General features: G+C 39.1%; 1 protein-coding gene across 4 annotated transcripts in view; it reads left to right on the forward strand.

The window, feature by feature from the left end:
- Positions 1-20,538, forward strand: part of LOC122799895 (E3 ubiquitin-protein ligase RNF14-like) — a 513,500-nt gene that overhangs the window by 297,890 nt on the left and 195,072 nt on the right. For all 4 annotated transcript variants that reach the window (XM_044069272.1, XM_044069274.1, XM_044069273.1 and 1 more), the window contains exon 4: positions 14,031-14,552. In XM_044069272.1, the coding sequence (XP_043925207.1) occupies positions 14,031-14,552 (522 nt within the window). The remainder of the gene's footprint in view (positions 1-14,030; positions 14,553-20,538) is intronic.

Here is a 20,538-nt window from a genome sequence, read left to right on the forward strand (position 1 = left end):
AGTTGCCAAATATACCACTTGCACCATATTACAATTTGTCAATACCTTCATTGTAAATACCTCTCCCGTAGTGGGGTGTTTAAAATAATCTGTACCTTCATATAGATTATTACAACAGGAACAATTGTAGCATTTTCTTGTTCCTGCTGTTGTCTCTAATTTCACTGTATTTAATTTTAAATCTTTATAACATAATTTTTGTTTTAATGTTTGTGAATTCCTATATGCATATCTTGGCCTTTCTCCCACTATTTTAACTATTTCTGGCATGGCCATTAATATAGGCCAATGTCTTTCTATTATTCTACAAACATTATAAGTATTCAGATTATAAGTATTGTGGTATCTAACCATATTATTACCCTTATTTATATTTTCCTGATTTTTTATAAGTCCCCCTCTTAATATTGGCATGTATCTATCAGCCCTTTCTTTTAACACCTCTTCATATTCCATATTTATAATTCATTCAGAATAACCATTATTGTAAAATTCTTGCTTCATATTATTTACTTGTTCTTTAAAGTAACCCTCAACTGTATTCAATTTACTTATTCTTATAAATTGCGCCTTAATTATTCCCTTAAAAGTGTGGGGGGCATGCATACTACTTCTATTTATATATCTTGAGGCATCTACTTCTTTCCTATGTACTGTGGATTCTAATATACTTCCATTTTTAAACAAACGCACATCCAAATAATTAATGTTAATATTTGATGCCTCCATTTTAAATTTCAAAAAATGTGTTGATGTATTTAGATATTGTAAGTATTCATTTAACTCTAATTGAGAGCCACCCCACAACAAGAAACAATCATCTACAAACCTCTTATAGAGAAGTATTTTCTCATTTAATTGAAAATCTTTATTCAATATTGCCTCCTTCTCCCATTCATACAAAGCTAGGTTTGCATATGTGTTAGCAACTGGGGTACTCATCGCTACCCCAGTTAGCTGCAAGTATGGTTCTCCATCAAATATAAACACATTATGTAATAACACTATCTCGAGAAGTGTGCAGATATTTTCTATTTCCCTTCCACACATTTTTATTTCCTCATTCAAAAAATGATGTATCGCTTCCACACCATATGCATTAGGTATAACGGTAAATAGTGATGTTATATCAAGGGTTACCATTATATATTCTTTTGGCTCATAGAGATTACACCAATTATACAGGGTATCTAAAAAATCATTAGTATCCTTAAGTACTGTAGAACATTTTTCCATATATTTCCCCAGTACATTCTGCAAATATTTAGAAATAGGTTCCGTAATCCATCCACCACCTGATACTATGGGTCTCAGTGGTGGATTTTCAAGATCTTTATGGATTTTTGGAATACCATAAATCTGGGGGATCCTAGGACAAGGGACAGTCAGATAGTTAAACAAATCAATACTTAAATCATCACTAAGTTGTAACTCATATATTGCCATATTAACTACTACAATCTGTTGCTGTACCTCCAGAAAAGTTATTTTCTTAAAAACATACTCTTCATCAAGAAGTTGCTTAAAATTTTCAAGATATGTTTCTTTGACCATTATAACCACCCCACTCCCTTTATCTGCTTGTTTTACAATTATTTGGTCACAAGTTTGTAGATCCCTTAAAGCTAAATATTCTGAATATGTTATATTATATCTACTTTTTATCATATTCTTACTATAATATTTCCGTAGTTCATGTTCTATGATATTAGAGAAAGCCACTAGAATAGGGCACAAGTCTGGTGAAAACACACGTAATCTCTTGCATCTATCTAACATATTCATATTATCATTTTTAAAAAGCATTTTCAAACTAACCTGTCTTAAAAATAGTTTCAAGTCTGTAATAGCTTGTACAACATTATCCGCAGCATTTGGAATAAATTTCATGCTTTTATTCAAAAGCGACAAATGCGCTTCAGTCAGTTGAATGTTAAATAGATTAACAGTACCTTTAAAGATTTTCAGCACCGTTTGATTATTTTGTTCTGGGTAAGCGGACTGCTGTATTTCCTTTTCCCCATAGCAGTAGTTTGTTGCATTTGCTGGTGCTGCTGAGAAGTCTTTGTTGACGGTTGTGGCATTACTTTCTCTGGCTGTTTTAGGCAAAAGGGAGAAAAAGAAGTTATCTCTCTTTAGTTACTCTTCCTACCACTTTCATTGTTCAATTCAGGCATTATTTTAGCCTCTCTAATTTTGGCGCGCACTACTGAATCCTTCTTAGTTTCTAAAACATTTGCCAATACGTTCTGCGTAGCGTCACGTTTATCATTTAAAGGCACAGAGTCTGTATCTGAAGTATGCAATATAACATCATTTTTCGCTAAAACAGTTCTATTAGTTGCTTGACCAGACGTTTCCCTTATTGCTTCAAAAGTATCTAACTGATCTAAATAGTTAGATTTTTTTATTGCCATTTACATTTTGTACCACATTTTTATGAGCAAAATGCTTGGCGTCTTCTCTGGGCCATGAGAAGATGCGGTTACACTTAAAATCATCAATGTCTCTTTTCAACTTGTTCTTTTTCCTTTGTTGCAACTTCACATCAAGGGCACTAATATGGTTCAAAAAACTTTGATACAAATCTGACGATTCATGGTAGCATGGCATGTCAGTTATAACATTTTCAAGCACATCTATCTCCTCAAGCAGTTTACTTTCTATAGGTTCAAAGAAAGTATTCATTAAATTCATATAATCTGCCCCCAGTTTCAGATTTAATTGTTGCCATTGTACCAATAATTCTTTGAATGAGGAAATAAAAATGTGTGGAAGGGAAATAGAAAATATCTGCACACGTCTCGAGATAGTGTTATCACATAATGTGTTTATATTTGATGGAGAACCATACTTGCAGCTAACTGGGGTAGCAATGGGTACCCCAGTTGCTAACACATATGCAAACCTAGTTTTGTATGAATGGGAGAAGGAGGCAATATTGAATAAAGATTTTCAATTAAATGAGAAAATACTTCTCTATAAGAGGTTTGTAGATGATTGTTTCTTGTTGTGGGGTGGCTCTCAATTAGAGTTAAATGAATATTTACAATATCTAAATACATCAACACATTTTTTGAAATTTAAAATGGAGGCATCAAATATTAACATTAATTATTTGGATGTGCGTTTGTTTAAAAATGGAAGTTTATTAGAATCCACAGTACATAGGAAAGAAGTAGATGCCTCAAGATATATAAATAGAAGTAGTATGCATGCCCCCCACACTTTTAAGGGAATAATTAAGGCGCAATTTATAAGAATAAGTAAATTGAATACAGTTGAGGGTTACTTTAAAGAACAAGTAAATAATATGAAGCAAGAATTTTACAATAATGGTTATTCTGAACGAATTATAAATATGGCATATGAAGAGGTGTTAAAAGAAAGGGCTGATAGATACAGGCCAATATTAAGAGGGGGACTTATAAAAAATCAGGAAATATAAATAAGGGTAATAATGTGGTTAGATACCTCACTACTTATAATCTGAATACTTATAATGTTTGTAGAATAATAGAAAGACATTGGCCTATATTAATGGCCATGCCAGAAATAGTTAAAATAGTGGGAGAAAGGCCAAGATATGCATATAGGAATTCACAAACATTAAAACAAAAATTATGTTGTAAAGATTTTAAATTAAATGCAGTGAAATTAGAGACAACAGCAGGAACAAGAAAATGCTACAATTGTTCCTGTTGTAATAATCTATATGAAGGTACAGATTATTTTAAACACCCCACTACGGGAGAGGTATTTACAATGAAGGTATTGACAAATTGTAATATGGTGCAAGTGGTGTATTTGGCAACTTGCACATTATGTTCATCGTTCTATGTAGGTAAGACAACTAGAACGCTTAAGGAAAGGATTATAGAGCATAAATCTGATATAAGAAGGAGTGTTATAACAAATGCACTAAGGAAACATATTCAAGACAAGGGAGAGCAGCATACTTTTAAATTTAGGATATTGGATGTAGTGCGAACAGGTTAAAGAAAAGGGGATATGAATAATTTATTAGAACTTAAAGAGTTTGAATGGATACTTAGATTGCAGGCAGACTGTTTTCCTGGTTTGAATAATGCCATTAGTTTAAAGCCAGTTTTGATTAAAAGACATAGAGAGAAGTTGTGAACTGCTATAAAATGTAAATATAATATTTATTTGCTTTGTTGTAGAACTGAATTGGTATTAGAAATGTTTAATAAGTGAATATTTCATTTTTGTATATTTTTTTGTATATTTAAATGTGTTTTTAAAAAGTTTTTTATGTATGTTTTTTTAAGAATTGATTGTTGAATGAGTGAAGGGGTGGGCTGAAGCATGTGACTTTATTTTAATCTCCTGTTTAAATGCTGAATGTGCTCATTTTATTTGTACTGAGGAAGGGTGTGAGACCCGAAAGCTTTATAATAAACTTTTTGGTGTGTTTATAATAGCAGTTGCTACATTGCCTCAGGATGCCTAGGTTCACCAGGTTAATAGGAGAAAGCAGAAGGAATTGACCTTTAGACATGCCTGGAAGAGGGACATTAATAGTAAGTACTGGAGCTGTTTCCTTGTAGAATTTTTAGTGCTGGTAGCACTTTTGTGTGCTATAATAATTGTTATAAGAAGTCTGGTAAAGTGTTAGATTAATAAGCTAGTAAAAGTGCAGGAGAGGAGAGGACTAGCAGATTTCAGAAGCTTACAAACAGTCCAGGATACAGCAAATTTGTAGCTGGACTAGACTAGTTACAGAAAAGGCAGGAAACAGTTTTTAGTAGAAAATGAAGAGACAGAAGATAATAAGATAATTCAATATTCAGAAGCTAAAGGGATGGGCCTTTGCTAAGTTCTCATTATAAACAGTTGAATGAGCTAATGTAATGTGATGGGGGTGTGTCCAGTATCAACTTTATACCAGAGGCTTGCAAATCAAAGCCACCAAGACTTAAGACCACCACAAGAACTGGGCAGGTGGGTAGGAAAAACAGTTGTACAGATTACAGATATATGTATTAAATCAGAAATGCAGAGACAATTGAAAATAAACACTTATCTTTTCCCAATATCACAAGAGGCAGTGGGTCAGTCTCTCTGCAGCTTAGAACAGCTTCAGCAAACAGGTGTATCTGATTTAAAAGCTCTGGCTATTAAAGGCAGAGAACAGAAACCAGCCTAATTATCCAATCAACAACAACAGTTTTGCAGAAATGCCCCTAGCTAGTCATCCCTCGTGCTGATTGTGAAGATTGGGGAAAGATGGACGAAGGCTGCCAGCCTAGTCAAATAGAATTTGATACATAATTCTATCATTTGTATAAATAAATGTAAAATACAGGCTTGTGTTCTTAAATGAAAGAAAACACTGTAACATGTGAACTTCAAGATTGTTGCAACATTGTCATCTGCTGTAAGGAAAATCAAGCCAAGCATTTCAAATGTTCTTTGAAGTTACAATTATCTAAATGGTGGTGCCGAAGCGACTGGCTGAACACATTCTTTCTATTGTCTTAACTTAAAGAATAATTGTTAAGAGTGTACATGTGAAATGTCTTTTATTGTTGTACTTTCCTGAGCAGTTGTTAGATTGCTAAGTAATGCAGTTTGTTGGCCTGGCAACTCCAGACTAAGTGTCAAAATGATGTAATTTGGGAGGGCCTTAGCAGAGCTGTTTGTTAGTGTGTTTAAAAACTATTGTTGAGAGAGAGACTGTAAGCATTTTGTCTTGGACCATCAACTATATTAAGAATAGCTAAATATTAGAAAGTTAGATTAAGTGTTTTTCTTTGACATCAGACCTGTCCTACTGTATTATTTTAAGTTTCTGTGTGATCTCTGAACTCTTCGATATCTCTGTGGTGTAGTAGTATTGTCTTGTGGTTTTAATTATTTATTATTAAATATTTTAAAACATTTACCTGTGACTGGTTTGCGTAGAGATAAGTAGCCTCTAGAGTGCATTGTATATTTATAGAGTTTATTGTAATAAGCCACTCTAATAAGCCTTAGACTGAGTAGTCACATTTCCAATTGGATAATAATATTGCACAGTAATAATTGGACACCCTTTTAAGGGCCTTTGGGTAGCTGATAATTATTAAGCTGGTGGTGGCAGTAATTACTACAGTATAGTCTGGGTAAAGGGGCACAGCTAGAGAATCTGTGTCAGCCTTTCCCAGGAGTATCTGTGAAGTTGTATAAATACTTATCTCAAAGTGTGGGTGTGTGTCAGCTACCTGGGCAGGGACACAAAGCACTGGTTGGACAGAGAGGGTACTGGAGGTTAGCTTGCCAGCTAGGCTGAGATCAGGACCCTATAGCTGTGCCAGTGGGGAGTCTTACTGGGGACCTGGAGAGCAAGGGAGCAACCAGTCCCAGACTGACTGTGATCTCTGTGTGCACTTAAGGGAAATTGTATTTTCCTGTGTGTATTTGTTATCCTTTCCTCTTCTATGAGACAACCTCCCTGGTGTTAGTGGTGAGGATTGAGGTTCCTTAATTGCTGGGTCAGGGCACGTCACACTGATCTTACCCAGTATGATGATGACTCCACACTAATCTGTTATGCCTGTTCAGTGAACCAACTTTAATACATTGCTCAACAAACTTTTCATAAGATCAAACACAGGCTTGATAACCAACCAAAATCAAACTATTTATTGGATCAGGAAGTCTTTCTATTTCCTCTGATCAAAATATCCCTTTAAAAGAAGTCACACACACAAAACTTCTTTGAATCATTATAGATCACAGATTTTATTTTGACAAACACATATACTATGCCTTTGGGAAATCTCAAAAAAATTGATCCACATATCCAAACCACACTTAACTAAACAAGCACAATTAAACACTGCTCAAACACTACTCCTTCCAACCCTCCTGTATTACTCATCAGTACTTGCCAACATGTCCAAAACAAATCTAAACAAACCTGAACTGATATGCAACAGAATGGATACGTTTGTTATTAATGTCCCTAACTCAACCCAGCACTGCATAGTCCAAAACAGGATAAAGTGGTTCTAGTTAAGTCGGGTTCTGCCTGTTATTCAGTTTAAAAAAAAAAAACTATGCCATTACTTACACCATAACCTCAACAAATGTCGAGCATTGTTTCCAGTGATTATTAAATACACCCTCACCAGGATCCTAAGATCACAAACTCCAAATATCATACAGATTTCCAAATTGCAGAACTACTGTGAAGGCACGTTTTCTGTTCATGTAGATAAACTGTGAAGCTCAATTTCCCCAGGTCTTAGATGTGAACCTAAACACAAATAGTCATGTGTAAATTAAAGGCCTCCCTATCCTCTAATTGAACTTGTCTGTGTACTTGATCCTCCACTTCTATGTCCTTCCACCTATAGCCCTTCTTTCATGATATCCTTTGTTTCCAAACCAGCTATGCTGAGTTCTACACTACTTTCCCTATTTCTCTGTCAAAACTTATTCCCACATTTCTACTAAAGTTCTGTCCCCACCCCCATTGCTTCTCTCTCATATCCCTTTCATCTTACTTTATCTCCACACATACTAAAAAAAAAAAAAAAAAAACACTTCAAGCATATTGATAAAAACAAACTAAGGAAAAGTACCTCTTTTGGTACATACACGCATGTAGGTAACTTCCATTTTGCCTGCATGTGTGGGTGTCAGTGGAGGTATGTCCACTCACCCCACTTATTTCACTGTCTCATGAAGACAAACGAAGCAAAGTTGGACACTGCTGACAGCTTAAAAAATCTTCTTTATTCTTAAAATCACAAGATAAGCGCTTTCGGGATGACCCTTCTTCAGATAAATAAAATGAATGAGATGGTTCACTTATATACATATAAAAGCCAATCACATTCAGAAATAGCAAGCACATTCAGTGAAAGACACGCCTATTTTTCAAAATAGGCTTAATTGGTATGTAATCATTTAAGCCTGGCTTCCTGTTTGCCATTAAACTAGCAATCCATTTTGTTTCTACAGTTTCTGTTTGAAGCACAATATCACCCCCCCTAGTGCTGGGTTTAACATTTACAATAACCCTAAATTTAAATGTATGTGTAGGGTGCAAAATCACATGTCTACATAACGCATTTCTTTCATCTTTATTCCTAATACTCGAAAGATGCTGAAGAATCCTTACTTTAAACATGCTATTCGTCTTACCCACATAAAAACCTTGGCATTGACAGCATTCTGCTAAATATACTATGTTGGTTGTGCGGCAGGTTGCTCTTCCTTTAAAGTGAAACACTTTTTTGGTAGTGGGATGTATAAATACAGTATCTTTATTTATGTGGGGACAAGCTTTACATGATCCACAATTACTCGTTCCTATTGAGTATGGTAGAGCATAGGACACATTTGGCACAGAAGGTTCCTTGCACAGTAGATCCTTTAAGTTTTTATTCCTTCTATACCTAAAAGTGGGCTGAAGTCCCACTATGCCCCCCAGTGTACTATCACTGGTCAAGATGTTCCAGTTCTTCCTCACTATATTGCAGATATCACTAGTGTTACTGCTATAGTTTAACATAACCTGCGGGACTTTGCATAAAGCCTCATTGCTCTTTTTGACCTCATCCCTTTCAAAAGCTCTTAAAATCCAGGGCTTATAATCCGTGAATCGCTTGGATCTACCTCTTTCCACAGTTTCATTTACCAAATTCTGCTTATAGCCCCTATCATTAAAGTTCTCCTTAAGTCTAGTCGTCTCCTCTTCAAAATCTGATTCTAGAAGACATAACCTAGAGACCCTGCTCACCTGCCCCTGTACTATGTTGCGATATGTATATCTAGGGTGCATGCTGTCAAATGCCAAAAGTGAGTTCTTCCAGCAATCTTTCTTATGTAGCTTGGATCTAAAGCCTTTTGTATCCTGTTGTACACATACATCTAAGAAATCTATGGAACTGCGTGACATGTTGATAGAAAACCTAAAAAACTTCGTAGTGGAGTGTAAGTGGTTAATAAACTCATCTAGTTCTTCCTCTGTCCCATCCCACAAAAGAAAAATGTCATCTACAAAACGTAGATATAACTGTAGTTGACGTCTCCATTCCTCATTGTTGATGACATGTGTTCTTTCCCATTGAGAGAGAACCAAATTGGCATATGTATTTGCGCAGGGGGTCCCCATGGCGACCCCCTGCGCTTGTCTATACATGCCATTACCTCCCAGAAAAACATTGTTCTCCAAAACGATGCTTGATAGTGATGTAATGAGTGATAACTTATCATCACTAACTCCTAGATCACCCAGGAGCAATTGTACACTATCAATACCAAACTTGTTGTCAATCACAGTGAATAGACTTTGAATATCCATAGTGACCATCAGTAAATTCTTATTATATGATTTATTCAATTGACCTAGTAGCCTTAAGAAATGTGCTGTATCTTTCAACACATTATCCATTTGATCTAGATAGGGTTTTAAAGTGTGTTCCACCCATATCGACACATTTTCCGTAACCCATCCCCTCCCAGATACTATCGGTCTAAGGGGTGGGTTTTGGATAGATTTATGTATCTTCGGTAGTGCTTTAAAGATCGGAATAACTGGTTTCTCTATTTTGAGGAACTGATAAGTTTCCTCAGATATTTTCATTTCAAACAATAGAGCATTCAATTGAATATTCACCCTATCTACAATACTTTTTACAGTTAGGGGATTTATGAGTAGATATGTGTTACTATCTTGTAATAGCTCATTCAATTTGTTGTTATACCATGTCGTGTCCATGAGGACAATGGCACCCCCCTTATCCGCATTTTTTATCACAATGTCCCTGTTGGCAATGAGACTATTCAGTGCTATCCTTTGTTCAGCAGATAAGTTGTGATATTTCTTAAAGTCTGCTTCCTTATAGTAATCTATCATATCTTTCTCACATGCACTAACGAACAAATTCAAACTTGATGTTAATTATGGACAAAACCACTTGGTTTTCTAAGGGGTAATCCTTCTCATTACTGTTACCATACATTAACTTCAGTGACACATTCCTGCAGTATAACATAATATCTATCAACATTTCATCATAACAACCATTTTTGCTCGGAATAAAGGTTAATCCCTTATTCAACACCTCTAATTCTCTAGAGTTTAAAACATAAGATGATAAGTTAGTAACAATACCCATATCATTATCAGCAGTCAGTCCCAAATTTTTCTTCTCTTGTCGGTCCCCCTGTCCTCGCCACTGACCGCCCAGGGACCTTTCTTTTTGACCGGTGCTGGTAACAGTCCCAAAAAATTATTATTGTGGCTCGCTCCTTGTATCTTGGGGCCTGCTCCCAAGGAATTGCCATCTGAATTAGAGTTCACTACGACAATTTGTTGTGAAGAGCAGGTACCTACATCATGATTTAAACTGGTACCTAAGTTTGTCACATCAATCGTGACACTGGCAGGACCCTCCTGCACTCGAATAGACTCCGTGTCCGTTTGTTCATCAGCCAAGTCAGCCATTGGTTCTTCCTCCCTTGATTCATGTGTTGTTATATTGGCTGTCACAAAACGCGTTCCGATACCACTCTCCTTCTCCTTCTGAAACGGCGTGGGAAACGTGTTACATTCAGACGCTATGTTCGTCATCATTTTATTTATCTGAAGAAGGGTCATCCCGAAAGTGCTTATCTTGTGATTTTAAGAATAAAGAAGATTTTTTAAGCTGTCAGCAGTGTCCAACTTTGCTTCGTTTTTCTTCATTTGTGCTACCTGCTTAAGTTGGACTTTGGCGTCTTACTGGGTATTTGTTTTCTACTGATTTCACTGTCTCATACAAGTTTACTACTTACTTCACTGTCTCATACAAGCTTACTTTAAAATACTCACAACAAATGTTATTATGCAGCACTTACTATCATTCTATGTTGCTTTATACATTTTAAGTACATATTGTTGAATTTGAATTCGTGGCATTTTTAACTGTCAGTATATGGAACTTTTCTCCCTGGGCTTCCACTGAAAATGGGATTATGGAATGAATGATTTGTTAGGGGCAGATCATGCCTACTAAACGTGGTTGACTTCATCGAGACAGTCATCAAGGCCATAGATGAGGGGAAGGTGGTTTGCACAGCCTACCTTGACCTCGCCAAGGCTTTTGACACCATTCCCCACTCAGGAATTATAGAAAAACTCACTAGCCTGAACATAAACCCCTATATCATGAGATGGGTTGCCAACTGGCTTACAGACAGAACTCACATGGTAAGAATAGCGGGCTCCAGGTCCGACTCTAAACCAGTCACAAGTGGTGTCCTACAAGGCTTGGTCCTGGGACCCCTACTGTTCGGCATAAACTTCTCAAAAGTACAGGTAAACACAGGAGGACTATGGCTTTCCAAGTTCGCTGATGACTGCAAACTGGGAGCTATAACTGACTCTCCGGCTGACACGGACATTCTCCAAAAGGGCCTTACTGAGACAGACAGCTGGTGTCAAAGTCATGGTCTCAAGCCAAATCCCAAAAAATGCATAATCATCCCGTTTGGGAAAAACAAAACATCCATGAATGACCACATAGGTGGCGACCCCCGTTAATACAGAACAGGTAATAAGAGATCTGAGGACCCAGGTAGATAGTAATCTCAAATTTGACAATCATATTGCCAAAGTAGTTAGGAAATCCTTCTATGCAGCCCATCTAATTACTAAAGGGTTCGCATCTAGAAATAAAGAGGTTATAGTGCCCTCTACTGCCACTCATCAGACCCATCATAGAGTACAATGCCCCATTTGGGATGTACCTCACAAGACACTTCCAACAGCTGGAAAGACCACAAAAGTACCTCACCAAGAGGATTACTAGCCTCAAACATATGTCCTATGCAGCCCGACTGGAAAAACTCCGTCTGTACTTAGTGGCATATCGCTTACTCAGAGGTGATCTCTGCTTGACTTACAAAGCCATGTCCAACTCAGAATTGATGGACATACTCCACCTAAAAAAAATCCAAGTCACTGCGAGCCACTCGCTCTAGTGAGCTAAACCTCACCACAACAATAAATAGAACATCTTATTGTAACATTTGTTAATGTCTGTTATGTACTTCACAGATAAAGATTCTAGTTGTCTTCTGATGTACTATGTTCTTCATCTGTAAATATGTTGTAAGTAATTGCTATGTAAATTGCACTATGTTCTTCATCTGTAAATATGTTGTAAGTAATTGCTATGTAAATTGTTAATCGCTATGTAATCCAATGTAGCTACTGTCTGTTTGTTTTAACTGTGGAGCTTTTCTCCCCGGGCCTCTGCTGAAAATGGACCTATGTCCAGTCGGACACTCCTGGTCAACAAATATAAATAAATAAATAAATAAATAATAAATAAATAAACATGCTGGAGGGATAGATTCCTGTCACAGAGACTCCCTATGCTTTGGAACAAAATTCCTAACTACATTAGGCAGAGCCCCTCACTAACAGTCTTCAAGAGAAACCTTGACGAGTGGATGGGTAACAGAAAATACACCCCTGGGATCATTTCACTGGGTCTTCTTGACAGAGGGTCAGTTAATTAATCAATGGGGTGGCGAAAGCTGACACACTCTGGCTAGGCTTATAAATGCCCTTGGGCAGATAGCCTAGTACCTACCTATGAACCTATGAATAAATTCATTCATTCATTAGTAGATACATAAGTAATTAGATATGTCTCTGTGGTCTAAGACAGGTCCCAGATACCGTAGCACTTTACTATCTTTCTGTCTTATAAGAAGCTCAAAGATTTGGACAGCCATGGTAAGAGTATACTTCTGTGCCTTGTTGGGGCTTTGGGTCTTCAGCTATTTGTCTCACTACTCCAGTTTCCAGTCCCATCTTATAAACCATGTTCTAGAAAAGCTTCAGAACCTCCGTGAGTCTGGCCTCAAGCAGGATCTCATGTATCAGCTAAGAAGGTGGGCTTCCAAACAGCTGACTATAGCTTCATTTTTTTCTATGTTTTAGCCAGTGCTGCAGGTTGAGATATGTGCTATAGCAAGAGCACATCAGTGAGACTGTCCTCCCTCAAAGAGACACTCAGCAATATTATTCTGTATGCTTATTTTAAGGGAGAAGTGCTGTGCCATCAGGCCACCCAGAGACCGGTCAGTAATCTTCTTAAGATGAAAAAATCTCTTATCACTCCCTCCTATTTCATGTTCAGCCAGCTCAGAATGAGAATGAGGCCTCCTTGTCCCCTGGGACAACAGCTGAAATGTTATACAGTCTTGCTCCTTTCTTTCCTACTGGCTAAGAAGAAAACCCCACCAGCTATGTCACAGAAGTGCTGACGTCCACTAATATCAACCTTTAGTGAGCTAAAAGGCAGTATTTTACACATTTTTTATTTCTTTTCTCGCCAATATAACATACCTCTTTGCTAGTTAAGAGTAACTGTGGATCTGGTATTTTGTGGATTTGAACCAATGGAGAAATATCGGAAAAAATTACAATGAAAACAGGTGTAGTTTAATATTAAAAATATTATCCTGAATACTAAAAGTATTTAACAATACAGTTTAAATAAACAATTAAGTATTTCAGAAAACACTGCAGCGTCAGAAAATCACTTGCTTTATGTTGGTTACTTCAGCAACTGAGCAGTAACCACCAGCTTCAGTTAAAAAATTAAATTTTCCATTCTACATATCTCAGAGCAGCAGAGATCTGAGACACTTCGCCGAATAGAGACAGTCGGGACTGTGTGTGTGTGTGTGTGTGTGTGTGTGTGTGTGTGTGTGTGTGTGTGTGTGTGTGTGTGTGTGTGTGTGTGTGAATGCATAGAATCAGACATCCACTGATTTGCTGACACTTTTCAGCTTTCAGATTGCTTAAGTTATTAAAAAAAATTATGAAAACTGTTTCCATGACAAAGGTAAACATACTACTGACTACTGAGAATCAAGAAAATATGGTATACTTTTGAGGGTTTTTTTTGATACTTACAGGTGTATCATTTTTATAACTCAAAATGGTGGACTTGTATAATCTGTTATTACGAGTGTGTTTTACTGATTTATCTTTTTTAATTACATTTTTTTAGCTTACCAGGCTGTGTACACAGTTGGATGAAATCTGGAAAGAAAGAAGAGGTTGTGTTGTTTTATTTTCCTGGATGCAGTTTCTTAGGGAAGAAACTCTCTGTTTCTTGAATATTGGTTCTTCGTTACTATTAGAGATATCTGAGATGAAGATGTATTGTCACTGCCCTTTGGCTTCCATGGAAACTGAACAAGAATGCTTTGCAGATGCAGAAGACACAATGGGTGCAAGCTGCTGTGACCCGAGAGCTATTCAACATGTGGAGTCATGGACAAACATTCTGCCAGAGATTCTAGATTTTAACCAACATCAAAAGCAAAAGCGGTTCAACAGTAAAGTATACTGTTGCAAGATATGCTTTTTAGAGAAATTTGGAAGTGACTGTTTGTGTTTTACTAACTGTGAACATGTGTACTGTAACACTTGCCTCAGGGAATATTTTGAAATCCAAATCAAGGACGGTGCTGTTCATTCACTCGTCTGTCCAGAACCAAAGTGCCCTTCTGTTGCCACTCCAGCACAGGTAACACCTACTGTTTTATACTTATCAAAACAGTTTTGTTCAGTGGTCAGTCACGAATGTCTTCATAGATGTTCAACATTACATCACTGTTACCGTAGCCTTTGGCTATTAGGGTTATAAGACCGCTAAGGATGTAACTGACCAGACAATATTTCAAAGCTTAAGGACACCTTCCAATCACTCTTGCTGCCAGAAGCTCAATGAGAGCTTTACATAAAAGGCAGTTAGATCAGCAAAAAACATAGAGCTTTTTTACCATCAGGGTGCACTCCTTCTGTTGACTTTTTGGAGCTGATGGTTAACTAGCAATCCTTCTAGGCTGGGCAGATAAGTCCCCTGCTGAGGAAAACCATCCACTAATTAATTTTTTCTAAAGAAAATTTGTGGTTTTCCATAAATATTATATGTTTTATGCAAGGAAATTATACTGGTTTTGGGTGTAATATTTTATTTTGGTAAATGCCTGTGTAAACCTTTAAATGTTTTTTTTAATGTTTTTACACATGTTGTAGTACTGTTTCTATGTTAGGGACAGGATGTTTTTATTTCAAGGACTTTTAGTGTGTGTGTGTGTGTGTGTGTGTGTGTGTGTGTGTGTGTGTGTGTGTGTGTGTGTGTGTGTGTGTTTACCTCAAAACCACTTTGTTGGCTGTCACAAGTTTTTCCAACTCCTTCAGATGCCATTACCCACCTTTATGGTTTCATAGGTTCATAGAAGGTTACAAGACTAATGGGCCTAGGGCCTTTACAAGCATATCCATATAACCCCCCCCCCACGAGTAACCTAGTTGCCCATAGTTAGATGGTCGTTGTTTGCAGAGTGATACTATGATTAGCACCGAGTACCCCTTTCCATGAGGGCCATAGGTGCCACCCCCAGTGTGAATTTGTGGTTTTCCATCTAATTGTCAAGGTTGCATTTATATAGGGTCATTGAGGATCTCTGCTTCACATGAATTGGGAGCTTATTCCAGAGGAATGTCAATCTCTGGGAGACATATCTGTCTCTTGCGCAAGTTCTATTAATGTCGCAGGCAAGGTTGAGATCTGTGGAGCGAGTGACTGTTGTCCCATTTGACTTGCAGATGTGCAGCATTTCCATTAGAGTAGGGTCAGTGACTGCTCTGCAGGCTTCAGCAGCCTGTACAATACAGAGTACAGTGACAGGGCTTTCACTCTTTCCATGTAGGTCATGTCTTGGAGACCCTGAATTCTCTTGGTTAGAAACCTCTGTGGTCTCTCCAGCTGCATATTTCTGGTGGAGTACATACAGAAGGGAGCATTGTACTCAATCAGTGGTCTGATAAGGGCCAAGTCCAGAGGAGTAATGACCTCCTTGATCTTGGATGCAATGCCCTTATTTTTGAGATGGGCAGTGTAGAAGTCTTTCCTTACTACCATGGACACATGGTGATTGAAGTTTAGATTGCTATCAACCTGCATTCCCAAGTCCTTCACCACTGTGTTTGAGCTTAGACGGGTGCTGTCTGTATCTTAACTAGCAGGAGCTACTTCTCTGCCAAAGGGGATAATGAGGCATTTATTTGCATTTAGTTTCAGTCCATGGCCCTGGCACCAATCATTTGTCTATGTCAGTCCCTTCTGTAATTTGTTGATGTCATTGAAGGACTCTATGATTGCACCCAATTTACAGTTGTCTGTAAACTTAGTAAGCTACATCCCATCAACATTTGACTGGACTTCAGACAAATAAATTCCAAACAGTAGAGGGCTCACTACAGATCCTTGTGGTACAGCACTTGTAACTGGTCTATTGGTGGAGGTGGATTCACCAACTTTAACAGTGTGCTTTCTATCTGTGAGCCAGTTTGCTACACATCTAGTGACAAATGGGTTGATACCCAGCTGAGAGCATTTCTCACTGATCCCTGAGTAGGGGATTGTGTCAAATGCCTTGGCCAAGTCAAGCTAGGTGGTGTGTACAGATTTGCCCTCATCTAGAGCTTTGATGACTTTCTCAAAGAAGTTCACCAGGTTTAATAAGCAAGATCTACCCTTGATGAAACCAAACTGGGTTGAGTCAAGAGTTTGAAGGTTGCCTATGTCCTGGTTGATAAGGTCCATGATGATTCTTTCCATGACTTTGCAGAAAAGGCCAGTCAGGCTAATGGGTCTATAGTTCCCAAGGTTGGTTTCCTTCAAGGCTGGACCTATGGAGCAGTCACCAGTCTCCTAAGTTCTTCCTTTCCCCATCCACATGATGAAGAGAGTTGTCAGGGAGTCTTTTGGTATCAGGCCATCTCCTTCTTGGCCTCAGCAGCCAATGGACTACTCTGCTGTGGTCAGACTTTGTTTCTTTGACTTTTCATTGTTTTCCCCTGTACTTCTGGTATAGCATCTACAGCCACTAAGGACTGAAGGTTAGACATATTCATTGCAGCTGTAGGGTTGCTGTCTGTGGTCAAGGGAGAACCATGTTTTTTGGTCATGGGGAGGAGGCTGGTGTAGGTGTACCACAAAATGAGAAAGGGAGCCTGAGTCCTAGTATAGTGTGCCTGCGTTGGGTCAGTGTTTTTCCCAGGGAGTCTGACAAAAAGAAAACAAACAACATGGCTTCTCCTGTATCTATTTGTATGGGCAGGGAAGATTTGATGGGGTTAAACAGGGAATTCATTTTTGCTTTTACTGTGCCCCTGTCCTCTTCATACACACACACAAAAAAAAAGAGCGTTCCTTCTCTTTCTAACTCTGATTTTCACTCAGAAGGGTAGGAACTGGAGGCAGAATGTTGTGCTTCGGTGCTATCTTCTCAAGCTGTGTATCCTGATTCTAAGGAAAGTTTTGCTTCAGATTTCTGTCCAGAAGATCTATCTTTTTTATGAAACTTTACCTAAACTGGAAGGAGTTATCTAATGGGAACAGACTGAAATTCCTACTTCCCTGCAAATGCATTATGATTGGTTATAGGTGGATATTCCACAACCTGCAGCTCTCCCTCCTGTTTTATCTGCTTTAGAGAATGTTTTCCCTGACAGCTCGCAGCTCACCTGACAGTCAACCTCCTCCGTATAGGAAGTCTAATACATGATACAAGATATATCAGACTGAAATATACTTATTTTTTAACCCTAAAGCTGATGTTGGAGTGATTTCCTTATTTAAAACTGCTTCTGTTAGAAACATTGCTAATGCCAATCCCATTTCCTCTAACAAGGATGGGAAACGTTTTGATAGATTTGAGAAGAAAGTTAATTATTCTACCACTCTAACATTCACAATTTTAAACTGCCACGTTCACGTTAAAGTTTTTGCTTCTTATTTTTGAGGACATAAAACTGTAAATGTTAACCTCCCCTCTTCTGAGCTGAAAAACTCCTGAATGCCTCTATTTCATCTGCCTCTCATACAGTTAAACATTGCATGTTATGTTGTCCTATCTCGCTGCAATTCTTATAGGTTGGGGTTCAGAGCTGATCATGGCTCTGACTCGGCCGAATACTAAAGCTCGAGAGCTTCCACTGGCTCGAGGCTAACCCGTATCCCATGATGCTCTGGGCCATATCCCCAGATCTCGTTTCCTTTCTCTTCTTCTTTTCCTCCTTCTGTCTGCTTCTTGCTGTTAAAAAAAGGTAATTCCCCTTATAGTAGTTTTTGCTGTTGCTCTAGTTAGTTTAACTGTTTTTTTCAATAGTTACGGCCTTGACTTTTAGCTGCATTATGTCCAAAGACAAGGATAAAGAAAGGGAACCCAAGGAGCATAAACAATCAGGGTTCAAAAAGTGTGATAAATGCACACAAAAGATGTCTCCTATGGATGGGCAAACAAATTGCGCCTATTGCCTCGGTGCCATCCATTTACAGGACCCCTGCACCATATGTCATGGGTTCAGTAGCAGGGTGCTCCATGAGCTTAGAAATAAACTAATGGCTAGGGGTTTATTGAAAGGGCCTTTTCAGGAAGCTTTAGACAACTCTCAGAGCTCCAGATCTTCCTCCCCTCCAGTCTAAGTCAACCAAAAGACCGGCTACAACAGCTCCAGTTTTGGAGCCACTAAAAAGGATTGTGCCATTGGAACCGAGGGCTCTCGACTCCGATAGACCTGGAACTTCTTCGTTGGCACCAAAAGTGTCCATGGAGCTGACAGAAGTATTGAGGAGTTGGTCTCCTGTATTGAAGGTGACATCTCCGACTCTGAGATCTCCTATTCTGGATAGGGGTATATTTCCTTCTTTGTCCACCCGCTCTTCCAGGAGTTTATCTGATGAAGATATGGAGCGGGTGGTGAAGAGATTGCTTCGAACACCATCCCTGGCTAAAATTTTGTCATCTCCGGACCCAAAGGAATCGGAGCCATCCCATGCAACACTTGCTTCATTGATTCCTCCTCCGATCACCCTGGAGTCTTCAGAACCAGAGAGCTTGGATCTGATAGTAGCAGAACCATTGGCATCGACACCACCTTTGGAATCTTCGGTTCTGACTTCATCTGTGAAGTCCTCAGCTCTTTCCAGTGTCGAGGAGTCTATGAGCCGACACTCAGTAGTCGGGTTTGGGGAGGGGAGTCAACGCGGACAGTCGTCCGAGCTGACTCTCCCCCACGGTGCCTCGTCTAGGTTGAGCTTAGCACCTACCTCTGTTTCAGAGCTACCTCCTCTGCCTTGGAGTCAATCTTCTGTCTCTTCAGAGTGGAGGGTTTCCTCAGAGCAGGGAGGAGGCTTTTGAACTGATGGAGAGAGTGCTGTCTTCTCAGACAGCCCCGCTCTGGGAGCAAACTTCTCATCCCTCACATGTGCCAGTGTCTATCTCATCACCACCGCCCCCTCCCAAACGCAGAGACCCAGAACCTCAGGAAGCCCCTGCAGGTGACATTGTCTCTTCTGAAACTTTTCCAGAGTACCCCTCTGAAGAAGTCCCTCGGAAAAGATTGTGCAAGAGGAAGCACATAGACTCCCCTGAGTCTATCACTTCTGTTACTGATTTGGATGAGTCGGAAGGGTCCCTACAGTCCCCCTCTGAGGATGTTTCCTTTGCGGGCATCCTTGAGATCCTGAAACAGACGGGCAGCTGGAAGCCCACCAACCCTTCAGAGGATGAATCAGTATACCTGGAGGCTTTTGGGTCTCGCCCTTTCACCTCCTGGATGACTCCCCCATTTGAACAACTGTTAGGCGTCATATCCAGTAAGGCCTGGACATCGCCTGATATAGTGGAGCCTGTTCCAAGGAGGCCTAACAAATTTATTACTGCTCCCTTAGAGAAGGAATTTTTGAATAAAGGTGTCCCAGTAGATGCAATGGTGGTGGTGGTGGTGGCCACCAAGAAGGAGCTGTCGGAGACCTCCTCATCTGTTCATCCTCCTAACAAAGAATCTAGGACTGTGGACAGATATGGAAAGCATGCCTTTTCTTCAATGGCCTTCACCCTACAGTCGCTGAATTACCTTACACATTTTACAAGATTTCTAAGGGATCTTCTCAAAGAACTTGGAGATACCCTTCAGGGTACTGTAGCTTTTGTGTCTGTGAACAAAGTATCCTCTCAGCTGTCTACCCTCAGTTCCATTGTATACTCCTCCTTGAGACTGATTTCATATGCGGCTGATGGAGCGAGCAGAGCAGCTGCAACAGGAATTTCCCTGAAGAGACATTCCTGGATGCACCTTTGCAACTTTGCTGAACCCTTCAAGTCTTCCTTCACGAATGCTCTCTTTGATGGTTCATCCCTTTTTGGACCAAAGGTGAAAGATACTTTGAACAGGTGCGAGCAGGATGAGAAAACCTTATCTGCCATTGGAGTCTGTTTTTCTGCCCCATCTAGACCTTATCCCAAAGGTCAAAAGGGTGGAAAGATGTGGTTTCGCAAGTTCCAAAAAAGTTTCTCTGATGCACGTGGTGACTCTTCCCCCAGGGGCAGAGGGGAAAGTTATAATGGAAGACGCTGACCTCACAGCAAAGGGGGTCCACAGAATCAAGGTGACAGAAATACATTCTCGGACAGGCCCTTCCAGTGCTCCTGAAAGGAGAC

This window comes from Protopterus annectens, chromosome 4.part0 (assembly GCF_019279795.1).
Source record: "Protopterus annectens isolate FY-2018-M chromosome 4.part0, PAN1.0, whole genome shotgun sequence".
NCBI classification, from domain to species: Eukaryota; Metazoa; Chordata; order Ceratodontiformes; family Protopteridae; genus Protopterus; species Protopterus annectens.